This window comes from Hyperoodon ampullatus, assembly GCF_949752795.1.
Source record: "Hyperoodon ampullatus genome assembly, chromosome: 7".
Lineage (NCBI taxonomy): Eukaryota > Metazoa > Chordata > Mammalia > Artiodactyla > Ziphiidae > Hyperoodon > Hyperoodon ampullatus.
Window position 1 is genome coordinate 61,712,646 of NC_136920.1, and position 14,952 is coordinate 61,727,597.

Consider the following 14,952-nt stretch of genomic DNA (forward strand, 5'->3'; position numbering starts at 1 on the left):
GGAGAGTTCAGAAATAGATCCATGTACCTCTGGGGCCCTGAGCAGTGACAAAGGTGACATCACAAAGCAAAAGAATAAATTGATTAGTAGACGATATTTGGGAAAACCATTCACTACTTGAAGAAAAACGAAGTGATATTCCTGTCACCCTCAATATGCAAATCAGAACTTCAAGTAGAGTACAAACCTAAAAGTTAAAGTAAATTGACAACAAAATATTTAGGAAAAAATCTTTGTATTTAAATATTAGGGGAAGAAACTTTAACCCTGATATCCAGGTACAAAGAATGAAAGGAAAATTAATCACTTCAGGTCAATGAATGACACCACAGACAGAGTTAATATAGAGATGACAATCTAGGAAAGCATTTTTGACATTTAAAACCAATTAAAAGAATTCTTAAATTTTATCCAAAAATAAGACAATAATAAAAAATTGAACAAATTCTATGGATAGAATTTCACAAAGACTGAATTGACAAGAGAATTAATGATCCTTAAATAAAGTAGTAATTAGGTAAATTCTAATTTTAGAAAGATTTGATATCACTTTTCACTCCTAATAATAGCACATTAGAAGGTTGAATAAAATCAAATGTTGGACAGGAAACTCTAATAGGAATAAAAACAATATACAAAATTTTTGAAAGCAGTTTGCTAATGTTAACAATTAGCAGACTTTATTTTATATAAAGCAACACCACCCATGTTTATATTACACAGCCTATTTGGTTTCCAATAAAAGAGCACATTGGAAGATATTGATTTTGTTGGTGTTCATGTTGGTGGAAATGGAGACCATCTCACTGTTCATTATAAGGGAAAGCCTAAATAAAGCATAATAAATGGATATTATTTTTGCAGCTGTAAGAACCAATCAACTGTATTCTCTTTTTATTTTCTAAACATCTTTATTGGAGTATAATTGCTTTACAATGGTGTGTTAGCTTCTGCTTCATAACAAAGTGAATCAGTTATACATATACATATATCCCCATATCTCTTCTCTCTTGCATCTCCCTCCCTCCCAGCCTCCCTATCCCACCCCTCTAGGTGGTCACAAAGCACCGAGCTGATCTCCCTGTGTTATGCAACTGCTTCTCACTAGCTATCGGTTTTACATTTGGTAGTGCATATATGTACATGCCACTCTCTAACTTTGTCCCAACTTACCCTTCCCTCTCCCCGAGTCCTCAAGTCCATTGTCTAGTAGGTCTGCGTCTTTATTCCAGTCCTGCCCCTAGGTTCTTCATGACCACTTTTTGGGTTTTTTTAGATTCCATATATATGTGTTAGCATACAGTATTTGTCTTTCTCTTTCTGACTTACTTCACTCTGTATGACAGAATCTAGGTCCATCCACCTCACTACAAAGAACTCAATTTTGTTTCATTTTATGGCTGGGTAAAATTCCATTAGATATATGTGCCACCTCTTCTTTATCCATTCATCTGTTGATGGACACTTAGGTTGCTTCCATGTCCTGGCTATTGTAAATAGAGCTGCAATGAACATTTTGGTACATGACTCTTTTTGAATTATGGTTTTCTCAGTGTATATGCCCAGTAGTGGGATTGCTGGGTCATATGGTAGTTCTATTTGTAGTTTTTTAAGGAACCTCCATACTGTTCTCCATAGTGGCTGTATCAATTTACATTCCCACCAACAGTGCAAGAGGGTTCCCTTTTCTCCACAGCCTCTCCAGCATTTATTGTTTGTAGATTTTTTGATGATGGCCATTCTGACTGGTGTGAGGTGATATCTCATTGTAGTTTTGATTTGCACTTCTCTATTGATTAATGATGTTGAGTGTTCTTTCCTGTGTTGTTGGCAACCTGTATATCTTCTTTGGAGAAATGTCTATTTAAGTCTTCTGCCCATTTTTGGATTGGGTTGTTTGGTTTTTTGATATTGAGCTGCATGAGCTGCTTATAAATTTTGAAGATTAATCCTTTGTCAGTTGCTTCATTTGCAAATATTTTCCCCCATTCTGAGGGGTGTCTTTTCATTTTGTTTATGAATTCTTTTGCTTTGCAAAAGCTTTGAAGTTTCATTAGGTCCCATTTGTTTATTTTTGTTTTTATTTCCATTTCTCCAGAGGTGGATCAAAAAAGATCTTGCTGTGATTTGTGTCATAGAGTGTTCTTCCTATGTTTTCCTCTAAGAGTTTTATAGTGTCTGGTCTTACATTTAGGTCTTTAATCCATTTTGAATTTATTTTTGTGTATGGTGTTAGGGAGTTTTCTAATTTCGTTCTTTTGTATGTAGTTGTCCAGTTTTCCCAGCACCACTTATTGAAGAGGCTTTCTTTTCTCCATTGTATATTCTTGCCTCCTTTGCCAAAGATAAGGTGACCATATGTGTGTGGGTTTATCTCTGGGCTTTCTATCCTGTTCCATTTATCTATATTTCTGTTTTTGTGCCAGTAGCATACTCTCTTGATGACTGTAGCTTTGTAGTATAGTCTGAAGTCAGGGAGACTGATTCCACCAGCCCTATTTTTCTTTCTCAAGATTGCTTTGGCTATTTGGGGTCTTTTGTGTTTCCATACAAATTGTAATATTTTTTGTTCTAGTTCTGTGAAAAATGCCATTGGTAGTTTGATAGGGATTGCACTGAATCTGTAGATTGCTTTGGGTAGTATAGTCATTTTCACAATGTTGATTCTTCCAATCCAAGAACATGGTATATCTCTCCATCTGTTTGTATCATTTTTAATTTCTTTCATCAGTGTCTTCTAGTTTTCTGCATACAGGTTTTTTGTCTCCTTAGGTAGGTTTATTCCTAGGTATTTTATTCTTTTTGTTCCAATGGTAAATGGGAGTGTTTCCTTAATTTCACTTTCAGATTTTTTATCATTAGTGTTTAGGAATGCAAGAGATTTCTGTGCATTAATTTTGTATCCTGCTACTTTACCAAATTCATTGCTTAGTTTAGTAGTTTTCTGGTAGCATCTTTAGGATTCTCTATGTATAGTATCATGTCATCTGCTAACAGTGACAGCTTTACTTCTTTTCTGATTTGGATTCCTTTTATTTCTTTTTCTTCTGTGATTGCTGTGGCTAAAACTTCCAAAACAATTCAACTGAATTTTCATGTAATATACTGAGTGAGAGAAACAAGCAAAAATGGTACTTTATAGGAAAATGCAATTTGTATAAATTACATAAAATCATTGTGCATTTTACAAGAATACATGAACAGTTTCTAATTACATTAGAAGTGATAACAATGTAAGGTTGAAGAATATATAGAAAAAATAAAAGTAAACCTTTTACAGAGTGGTGTTGAAAATCTGCTATAAAGTAAGACTCTGCTTGAGTTTCAAAATTATCATCATTGTGCTCGTCGCTGAAACAAAAACAGAACAGTGGAAGTAATGTATACCATCTTTCTCTTGGATATGGGAGTATAGAATACATACTCCTTTTGTTTGCCCAGCATCTGAACAAGTTGAAAAATATATCAAATTTATACAGAGGAGAAATTGTTAATCGAAACAATGATGAAGTCTGCCCTACTTCTTTTACTAATTTCATAATCCTCTAAGCACTGCTTTATGATTTGCTAGTCCTAATTGCATTTTTGTCACATATTGCCCTGTGTACTCTAAGTGACACAAGCATTTAGTGTAGGCCAGTAGGGGAGGGGGTCAGTTATTGATAATTGATTGTCTCTTGATTCTTAATCCACTTTTAATTGCCCATATTGTGATGATGGATGTAGACTCTGATAGAAGCTCTCCTTTTCAAGTTGGCACGATGTTAAGTTTTGTTAGTAGAGTGTTCTGGAGAGGCACTGGAGGAGGAAGGGGATTCTCTTCCTAGTTCTGCTGTGATTCTCTAGTCAGGATCCTGCCACCATCTCTGTCTCTACAGCTCCAGGCTTCAGCGAGGTGCTCAGCTTCTCCAGGGCCAGCTTCCAGCAACACACATGACTTTGTAGCAGTGGACTGCCAAGGCAGGATCTCCAGTGAATGGCTCCCTCTGACACCGCAGGAGTAAATTTGTAATCCAGTGTTGCTTTTCTGTTATTTTCTCATGAATCAGTTCTCCCATTATACCCCCAGGCAGTTTCATAGGAACATCTGAGGTGCAGTTCCTCCACATGGGTGGCTGCCCCTGGCACCCCAGGGAACAGATTTTCAATAAATGCTGCTGACATGGCACTTCCCAATGGATGGATGACTATGTACCTCACTTCAGGTAGCTTTGCAGCCTGAAATTTTTTTTTCAACCATGTTTTGAGCCTTGGGCATGCTCTCTCTCAAGAGGTCCGGGGAAAAGACCTCTCTCACATTGTTCCTTACTTGAATGCTCTATCTCAGCACTAGGAACAGTGCCTGCTTCCTATATCTTCTATTCTTAGCGATTTAGAGTCCTCTTTACTCCTCAGTAATCAGTCTTCCAGTTCTTCAATCTCTTGTTATAATTAACTATGCGGTTTCTTTCTCCCAGCTGGACCCCAACTGGTACATTCAGCTGTGGCTATTCAGGAATGAACAAATCATACAGATCCCTGAATGTAAGAGGTTGGGGAGTGGGGCATAGCTTGTACCAGACAAGAAATAATATTTCTAGTCTTCCCTGGTGGTGCAGTGGTTAAGAATCCCCCTGCCAGTGCAGGGGACATGGGCTCGAGCCCTGGTCCGGGAGGATCCCACGTGCCGTGGAGCAACTAAGCTCGTGCACCACAACTAGTGAGCCTGCACTCTAGAGCCCACAAGCCACAACTACTGAAGCCCGCACACCTAGAGCCCGTGCTCCACAACAAGAGAAGCCACCGCAGTGAGAAGCCCGTGCACCACAAGGAAGAGTAGCCCCTACTCGCTGCAACTAGAGAAAGCCCATGCGCGTCAACGAAGACCCAATGCAACCAAAAATAAATAAATAAATAAACAAATTAAAAAAACAGTAATATTTCTGGTTATGTTTTTTCTCTTTAATGAGACAATTCTTTCAGGCATCATCATCGATATCAATGATGCCAATTCTACCCATATTATTCATAATAATTATAACAAAAATACTATTTAGTTTACATTTGCTGAGCTGTGTGTCAGGCAGTGTGAGGTGCCAGATGTTGCAATGAACATTTTTGTGCACTTTATCTCATTTAATCCTTACAATCACACCATAAGAATGATATCATTTTGGGTATTTTACAGGTAAGAAAAATGAAGTTTAGCAAAGTTAACTAATTTTTCACAAGGTCAGAGCTAATAAGTAGTAGAGTTTTTTTTTTCAATCCAGGCAGTCTGATTTCAAAACTATGTTCTGAACTGTTACACTATCTTACTTTACTTGTCAATTAGCAATGCAAGCATTTCATGAATAATAAGACTATATCCTCTTGTTTGTGAATTTTTAATTTTAAATATATCCCCCACAGTGTTCACCAAAATTCATATACTCTTCTATTCAAATTCATATTCATAGTCTATTCTATTCTATTCCATTCCAAGCAGTTTTGCTTCAATTCTCTTTCCTATTTACTTGAAATTCTCAGAATACACAAACACATTATTCATCGATGATTTGGCATATGTTATCCTCCTTTTCTTTTCTGGTTTTTTTCCTCTTCTCTTTAGGACAAGTATCTACTTATCTTTCTCACCCATTTCGTACCAAGAGCTTCACCTCTGATCTCATAAACCCTTGTAAACACTCATTTATAGTCACTTGTTAGATGCATTACCTTCAGAATCTTCCCAACTAGATTCAGAATTGGGATGCAGCAGGGGACAAGTATTACTTGAAATTCATATATTATTTCCAGAATCAAGCATCCACATAAGTGGCTATTGAATAATAAAATTAAATTGGCATGTGTTGCTGCTGGTAACACTATGTTAATAACTACAAAGGCAGAGAAACCATCAGAGACAGGATAAGGAAGAGAGCAGACCTCCAATTACTTCCTGGATGTAGATGTTAAACCATCCTGAGGAGAATGGAATTCCATTTGGTGTAAGACCATGAAAGAATTACAAGACAGCAGTGAATATCAAGCCACAAAAGCCCCTTTTTACATTGTCTTCAGTCCTATATTTATCACAGTATTACAATACAAGGGAAGAGGTAGCAAATCTACCTCCCCCTGGTTTCTGTCCTTCATGCGGATCTTTATAAGACGACAGAGGAAACTAGGATAAGAGCAGTCAAAGGAGGAGGAGCAATAAGGGCAGTAAAATACATAAGGAAAATCTTAGAAGAACAGTGGTGTCTTTAGGCAGAAGGACTTAGTGGAATTATGGCTGTTAGGTTCTGGACAATTAAAGAGAGAGAAGACATTTACAAGGAAGGCTAAATAAAATAATTGATTTAAATAAAACATAGCAATGATCTAACTCCCAAATCAAACTGCAACTTGAATTATTTAAGGGAAAGTAAGAATAAGCAGCAGAGTCTGTTTTATATTAACTGTTTACAACAACTCCTGTCATGGAGTCAAAGATACAGATATATTTTCCCAAGTTCTCAACTAGCCCCTTATTTCTTTATGACTTAAATGCCTGCCCTCCCATGTGAGAGACATCTGAATGAGAGATGCGAAATAATTTAAATACACCAGTGCAATGAATATAAACGTTTTTATTAGGCAGAGACCAGATGCTCAAAACTCTTCTTTATTTTTCTATATCCAGGTTTTGGGCTATGAGGACAAAAAGGTCTTTCCTGGAAATCAGGAAAGGGGGCTTAGTGGTAATTGTGGGCCAGGGCGTTGGCCACACCAGGCTCCACCTTCTGATAGGCAGCCTGTAACTCCGCGGTGAATTCATTTTTAAGGTTCTCAGCCAGCACAACCACCAGCACGTTGCCAAGGAGCTGTGTGGAAGAGTCAAGAAACAAGGGCATGGTTATAGAGGGACCCAGCTTAGACTCAGCATATTTCAGTCTCATCACAAACTGTGCCCCTATAATATAATATAATTATGACATTCATCATGAGATGTGTGGTTTTATCATTTGTTTCAAAAATTACTTTTCAGTTAGAGCTCTTTTGTACATGCTCTAGTGTTCAATTTTAATTCACCAAGTAGACCATTTCAGCAATCTAATCTATATTTTTCTGGATGAAGCAGTTATTATTTACTCTTCTCTTCCAGATACACAACATCTTAGTTACCACAGTTTTGGCATTCTTCCAAAAATAATAAAGTAAAATAAAATATAACAAAATAAATTAAATAAATACAATTAAATAAAACAAAAATGCTCCATGAAAAGCAGAACTCATAGAAACAGAGGTCATACAAACAGAATAGTTTAAGAATAGTATGGTTTAACTCATTTAAAAAGAAAAAAGTCATATTTCTGTCTATTAAAAAAATCAGTATAACCGTAACTTTGATAAAGGAGTTATATTCTAATTATTACAGAACAGTTAACGTCTCAGTTAATAACTTCCTTATTAATATTTACTCTATTGGGCCCAGATTTTCATTCAGAATTAGCTTTGCTTACCTCATAAGTGGGTTATGTTACTGACATATCAAGAGCAAAGGGACAGTCTCTCCCAAGTTAAATTTGGAACTGTTCATCTTTAGAGGCAGAATCTTGGCTTCAGTCTGGAAACAGTTTACAAATATGTAAGGCATTAAATCCTAAATCCAAACCTTCAGGGCCCTTCTCTGAGGCTCAAGAAATGGAAAATCTAGAGTATTACGCTGAATTCCCTTGACATTAAATTAGTTTATTTTAAAATGATTATGGAACGTAATGCACAGTATTTGTTACTTCCCTTTCTCTCTCATCGCCACCCTTCTCCCCTCCCTTTCCCTCTCTCTCTGACTCTCTGGCTCTGGCTCTCTCTCATAGCCTCCTCTCGTTTTCCATCTCTCTTTCTTCCACACACATACCCCATCTTCATGAACACATACTGAACATAGTCTATAAAGCAACACGGTAGCAGGAAATAGAAATAACCGTTGGGTAAATTATCACATAAAATTGAAATCAAATGCTAAGGAATTAATTTTACTCCTAGACTTTTACAGAAGCTCCACTTTAACAAGGAATGAAAGCATATAAAAAGCTGCCAGAGACTCCTTCTATCCCTTGACTTCCTCACTCCCGATGTGGAGACACCAACACCTAGTATATAGTAATCGTTTGAAATTGATCCAAGTCTTATCCCAGTGATGTTCTCCTGAATTCTCCAGTATTGGAGATTTTCAGGCCCAACTTCTTGTCTAGATTCATTGGCCAGTTTCAGAGGTGAAGGAACAAAAGAGAGTGTAGTAAGTCTTTATATATTTTTTATTTTTTATGACCATTTAGAGGAAAGAATGGTACTTTGTTTCCTCATTTCCAGATTGTGAAACGCACAGCCTCTCTTACCCTCTTTCTAATCCTTTGGAAATCTCTTTGTCTCCTAATGTCTGATTCTTATGATGACTTTTCTGTGCTCAGGAGTGTGAAAGGAAACTTCCTAAAATCCTCCTGAGGCTCCTCTGCTTCTGGGATGTAACCAGGTGGTTCTTAAACATACTGTTGGGATGAAAAGCGTTCTCAGTGCCTACTGTGTGCAATGACCTGAGAAGAAACAAATAAATACTTAAAAAATCTTCTGCCTTCAGTTGATTCACAGTATAGTGGTGAAACAGTAAACTATAATGCATTGTCTATAACCTGGTAGTGAAACAGAATTATTATAAAAACACTTTTTATAGATGGAAGCAACATGTTCAGTTTCAGGTAGTCAAGTAAGTCTAAAATTAATCAACAGGAACATGATATAGATTTAAAGAAATGCATATAAGTTAGAAGGTTCTCGAAATCCTTCTAATGTTACATTTGACAAAAATAATGTTCATAGATACTTTATTACCTATGATGACAGAGCAACTGTCTGATGAGCAGTTTATTTTCCTATATGCTTCCTCAGTGGTTTACTTTCTTTGTGCATTAACATAAAGAAACTCTATGCAATGGTCTATTGTTTGGATTGTCCTCTATTCCCAGGAGTTCTAAGACAAGAAATAATTATTCATTCATTGATTATTTCATTTAATAAGTATACATTTACTGTCTATGGAGGACCTACTACAAAAGGCACAGTAGTCACGTAGGATAGTACAAAATACGCATAAATGCTTATACAGAATGGAGGGTGAGTGTGCTTGATAGGAAGAAAAGTGAAAAGTGGGTAAAGGTAGGGGCAGGGTTTGGAAGGATTTCCTTAGGTAATACTGGAAAGTTCATTGAGACCAGGGTCAAAACACATGTAAGCAGGTGATATGTGAGCTATGAACTTTAACTCAAAAGGTAGAGTAGGGTTAATTTTGGGGTCTTTTGGGGCAAGTGAGAGAGGGAGGTTATGCCTTAGAACAGGAACATCTGATGTAGTATAGCATTGCTGCCTACAGCATGGAAGCAAGAGAAGTAGGATAAAAGGAGACATAACAGTACTTTGAGCAATAATTATGTGTCTGTTTGAGCACATTATTTTTTGAGTAATTACTGGAAATGAATCAGAGCATTAACCTGAACTTTCTGTCTTAGGTTTCAGGTCCCCCATAGAGCCACTGTAATGTCGGTATCCTCTCTATATTTCAAATCTTCTTGACAGTTTTTACGCCTTAAGATAAAAGTTTCATCCATTACTGACTGTGTATGGCCCCCTTCCTTTTCTCATTTCCCTTAACCTCTTTGTATAAGACACAAAGGCACCCTATCTGTAGACCTTCAGGGACTTTCCCATATCCTTAGGGAATAAAATGAGTAAAAGGAATCAGGAAATTGTGCTGAAAGTTCTTTATTAGGCAGAAGCCATACCCTTGAGGATAGACATTATTTCCCCATGTTCAGAAAATAGAATCAAGGGAAATATGCTCTTCCAATGGTCACCAAGAAATAGGCCAGGATCTCAATGGTACTTGTGGGCCAAGGCATTAGCCACACCAGCCACCACCTTCTGATAGGCAGCCTGCAGCCCCGGGGTGAATTCCTTGCCAAAATGACGAGCCAGCACAACCACCAGCACGTTGCCTAGGAGCTGTGTGGAAGAGATAAAAAGCAAGAGCATGGTTAGTAGAGGGACCCAGCTTAGAGTATTTAAGTCTCATCCCAAACTGTGTCCCTAGGGCATAAGCAGAAAAGTAGCTGAAGTGTCAGTGTTACTACTTATGTGAATCCATCCATATCAGCCTGAATTTATATTTAGAAATGTTTCTCTCTTTCTGCCTTAATCCAGAACGTGTTTTCATTTTTATTCTTTAGAACCATTTCAAGAAGCAATACAACATTTTATCCTCCTTCCTTCTAAAGGAAGAGATAAGAGGAAAATATTAGTTAAACTTTTTGTTGTTGTTGTTGTTGCGGTACGCAGGCCTCTCACTGTTGTGGCCTCTCCAGTTGCGGAGCACAGGCTCCGGACGCGCAGGCTCAGCGGCCATGGCTCACGGGCCCAGCCGATCCGCGGCATGTGGGATCTTCCCGGATCGGGGCACGAACCTGTGTCCCCTGCATCGGCAGGCGGACTCTCAACCACCGCGCCACCAGGGAAGCCCTAGATTAACATTTTTGGATAAAAAAAGAAAGTCTTTTTTTAAAATTAGACACCCTAAATAAAGTGTGATTTAAAAAGGAGAAGGCATTGCAGAGAACAAAACAGAGGAGAACAAGAATGAAAAAGAGGAGGTGATGGTTGTGAGCAAACAGGGTAAAATAAACTAAAATAAAAAAAAGGGTCCCGGGGAGTCCATAGTGCCGTAAGCAGAATACCTCTCTTCCATCTAAACTGCATCCTGCCATTGAGCCCTCTCCCCATGACATGAGCTTGACCACAAAAAAGAAGAAGAAGGAGACCATTGAGGGTCCCATAGACTCACCTTGAAGTTCTCAGGATCCACGTGCAGCTTGTCACAGTGCAGCTCACTGAGCGCAGCAAACGTTCCCTTGAGGTCATCGAGATGCTTCAGGCCATCACTAAAGGAGCCTAGCACCTTCTTGCCATGTTTCTTCACATTAGGGTTTTTCATAACAGCATCAGCAGTGGACAGGTCCCCAAAGGCCTCAAAGAACCTCTGAGTCCAGGGGTAGACAACCAGCAGCCTAAGGGGTGAAAACAGCCAAAGGACAGAGGGAGTCAGCACCTGTCAGGATCTCAGGGGATTGCTCTGTCTCCACGTGTCCAGCTGCCATTCACTCTCCTTAAGCGTGCCTGTCAGCTGGATACCTACCTGCCCAGGGCCTCACCACCAACTTCCTCCACGTTCACCTTGGCCCATAGGGCAGCGACGGCAGACTTCTCCTCACCAGTCAGATGCACCATGGTGTCTGTTCGTGTAGTTGCTAGTGAACACGGTTGTGTCAGAAGCAAGTGCAAGCAGCCTCTGGCCTTGCTCTTCCTTTTATGCCCAGCCCTGCTTCCTGCCCTCTCTGCTTTTCTGAGCAGATTGGCCCATGCTGGGGTGTGGTTCAACAGGGTGAGGCTTGAATGATGACAACCAATGATGACAACCATACATCTCCTTGGCATTCCTGGCACTGACTCCAGGCCTTCAGCCCTCTCTCTGGGTATCTCCAGGTCCCACTCATTCCAGCAATACAAATTGCTACTAATATCATCATCCTTGGCAAATTTACTTGTACAATTTTTAGAATCACAGTGTAGTAATCTCTTAGAGACTGCCTCCTCTATTTTCTTAGTACACAACTGAAGAATCTGAGGTCCAGAATGTGGAAGGGATTTGCCCACTGTGATTCCACTTAAGACTCTATGGATGGATCATATCCTGTGCCTTCAGAATATGCAAAATTATTACAAGGACAGCATGGATAAAACCTCTGCCCTAGTTCTAAGTATGTATCTCATTTCTTCTCTTGATTGGGATTAAATCCTTCTGGTAAGAAAACAAATATTCATTCATTCATTCATCTACTTATTCATTTTTTTCTTAATTTATGACCAAATAAATAATGATAGAAAAATAGAAATATGAATCGAGAGGTCCTGTGAGATAGTTCCTCTATTAGGGTTTGGGAATCCATAGATGAAAACAGAGATCTCTCAGTGTAGTAAGAAACACAAATAAGTAAAAAATTGATCACAACTCCAACGTTTTAGTTACCATGAGGGAAGCAATGTTTTCAAAGTCTAAGCAGAGGCATATAACTTGTTTCTTCCTGGACTGACCTGGGAAAGGGTCTGGGAGAACAGAGAAGCTTCTCCATGATTTAAAAGGAGGGGTAAAAATGTGGAAACGCATTCTAACCTGGGTTCAGATTATTTCTTTTCCTCCCCTAGGCCACTAAGAATGCTGTGTTTATAACAATATCTCTTATTTAAATTCATCACCCATAATTCTATTTTCTCTCTATAATTTTGTTTGTTTGCTCCTTCTTTTACTAAAATTCATTCCTCTATATGTACAGCTTTTCCAATATTCCTTCTCCCTCTTTTTTCTCCATGTAATAAATCCTGTTAACTTCTTAGGCAGGAAAACCTTCTCTATAAGTATAGAGTTCTGCTTCTTACTATTAAAAAATTCAATGAAAAAAGCAAAAGCAGCAAGCATTTCTGAGCTCAGCATAAGATCTCAAGTGCCCCTATTAGTTATGTTCTCTACTTTTCCTCATCTCTACCTTCTGCATCTTGCCTGCTTCCTGAATTCTCATTTCCTTTCAGTAAGGAAAGGGCCAGACAATTTTTACTCACCATATTTCTCCTACTTTAGGATCTCCTGATTTCGGCACCTTGATGTCCAGAATCACCTTTCTCTCCTCTGTGTCATCATTGGCAACACATGTTTAACAAAAATCTCCATCCTTTCAGCTCTAAGGCTCTGAAACTCCAACTAAAATAACTTTTAGGTGAGCTAGGAGAAAAGGACGTCTCTATTTCTCATTGTTCCAAAGAAATACATAAAATTCCCACTTTCATTGCTCCATTTTCCAAAATATTTTCTCCATCATTGCTAGATAAATAAAGATTCCTCAACCCTTTCACCTCCCCCAAGCCCCATCGAGCACTTGTGAACAAATTCACTCTGATTATTCTCAGACATGTAAGAAAATCTTGGTTCTTGTTTTGCTATCTGGAGGTTAGGGCAGAATTATATGCCCAAAAAAGATAATAGGGGGGCTTCCCTGGTGGCGCAGTGGTTGAGAGTCCGCCTGCCGATGCAGGGGACACGGGTTCGTGCCCCGGTCCGGGAGGATCCCACATGCCGCGGAGCGGCTGGGCCCGTGAGCCATGGCCGCTGAGCCTGCGCGTCCGGAGCCTGTGCTCCGCAATGGGAGAGGCGACAACAGTGAGAGGCCCGCGTACCGCAAAAAAAAAAAAAAAAAAAAAAAAGATTATAGGGGTAAAAAAGATAGAATTTAAACATTTTCAATTTATATTCATTCTTTTCTAAAACATTGAAGCAAAGAGGATCTTACTATTGTTCTATGCTTAGGAAAAAAATTTTACATGTTGACTTCTGGGGAAAGACATCTTTCAAATGTTTTAAATGTTACAAACAAAAACAACCAAAAAAACCAACCTCACATTTGGTTTGACCTTTAGGTTTTGAGTTTCATTTTATTCAATTGAAACCTCTATTAGCTTTATCATTGTTTTACATTTGTACTCTTTTCAAGACCCTATTTCAGACTCCTGATATCAGAGGTCAGGCATATGTACGTGAAAGGACCACTTCTGGGGAAGTTTGGACATATCTTTTCAGGAAACCTGTGTCATGGAAAACTCATGGAACTTACTAAATAATAGTATAGAATATGTCTATATTTTCCTCTAAAGAGCCAAATTGTCAAGGCTACAATTTAGCCATCTTGACTGACAGAAATAGCACCTACTTAAAGACTTCCCCTACCATTTCCTGTTTTCAGAGGTGGTTTCCCTAAATTCTTTTGATTTTAATTTTAATTTAATTAATTAATTTTAATTGAAGTATAGTTGATCTACACTATTATATTAGTTTCAGGTGTACAGCATAGTAATTTATTTAGTACTTTTATAGATTATACTCCATTAAAAGCTATTACAAGATAATGGCTATAATTCCAGTGCTATATAATATATCCTTGTTGCTTATCTATTTTATACATGGTAGTTTGTACCTCTTAATTCCCTACCCCTATCCTGACCCTCCCCTCTCATCTCTTCCCACTGCTAACCAATAGTTTGCTCTCTATATCTGTGAGTCTCTTTTTCTTTATTTATATGAATTTGTTTGTTTTGTTTTTCAGATTCCACATAAAAGTGACAACATGCAGTATTTGCCTCTCTCTGTCTGACTTATTTAACCAAACATAATACCCTCCAGGTCAATCCATGTTGTTCTTATGGCTGGGTAATATTTTGTTGTATACATACACACCTAAATTCTTCAATTGTGTCTTCTTTCTTTTTTTTTTTCTAACATCTTTATTGGAGTTGTGTCTTCTTTCTTATGCCTTCCTCTGCCATGGATGGACTATGAGCCACTCTTTTGTGTGGACAACTGTGGCAGCCAGCACCATCCAAGTCTCAGGGCAAGAGTTGCTGCTTTGTTTCACTGTTGCTACTTGGTATGATTAAAGAGTTAAACAGGCTTCTCCTTCTATTATCATAACCCTGCAGGGACAAGGCTTCAAGTTGTAATAAGGCATCAAAAGCTCAGACATACCAGGCAAATATAAGGAAGAGTGCATTGTGTGATAAATGGTGTATGTTCAGAGCCTCAAGCTCAAATCCAGGTCAGCACTCAAAGGTTCTGGAACACTTCTCAGGCCCACTGACACCTTCATCATTGTGAGCTAATTTGTAGTCTGTGAAGGGATCCACAGCATGTCTGCTCTACTTTGATTCCAGCCGCAGTGAGCACTAAACACACACGTGCATGTCCCCCTGCCCCCCTACACACATGCTACAAGTCTCCGAGAGAGAGTTTTTTTATTTTTATTTTTCCTTTACTCTAGTCGGTCAAGTTTAACTAATTCCAAATGTTCTATACCAGATGGC

General features: G+C 38.5%; 1 protein-coding gene across 1 annotated transcript; it reads right to left on the bottom strand.

The window, feature by feature from the left end:
• Positions 1-9,795: 9,795 nt before the first annotated feature.
• LOC307056516 (hemoglobin subunit beta-like) lies at positions 9,796-11,277 on the bottom strand (the record flags this gene model as incomplete). Its single annotated transcript, XM_079709329.1, has 3 exons — positions 9,796-9,999; positions 10,835-11,057; positions 11,186-11,277. 3 exons carry the CDS (start codon positions 11,275-11,277, stop codon positions 9,871-9,873), a joined length of 444 nt encoding a protein of 147 aa, XP_079565455.1. The 3' UTR covers positions 9,796-9,870.
• Positions 11,278-14,952: the final 3,675 nt, after the last annotated feature.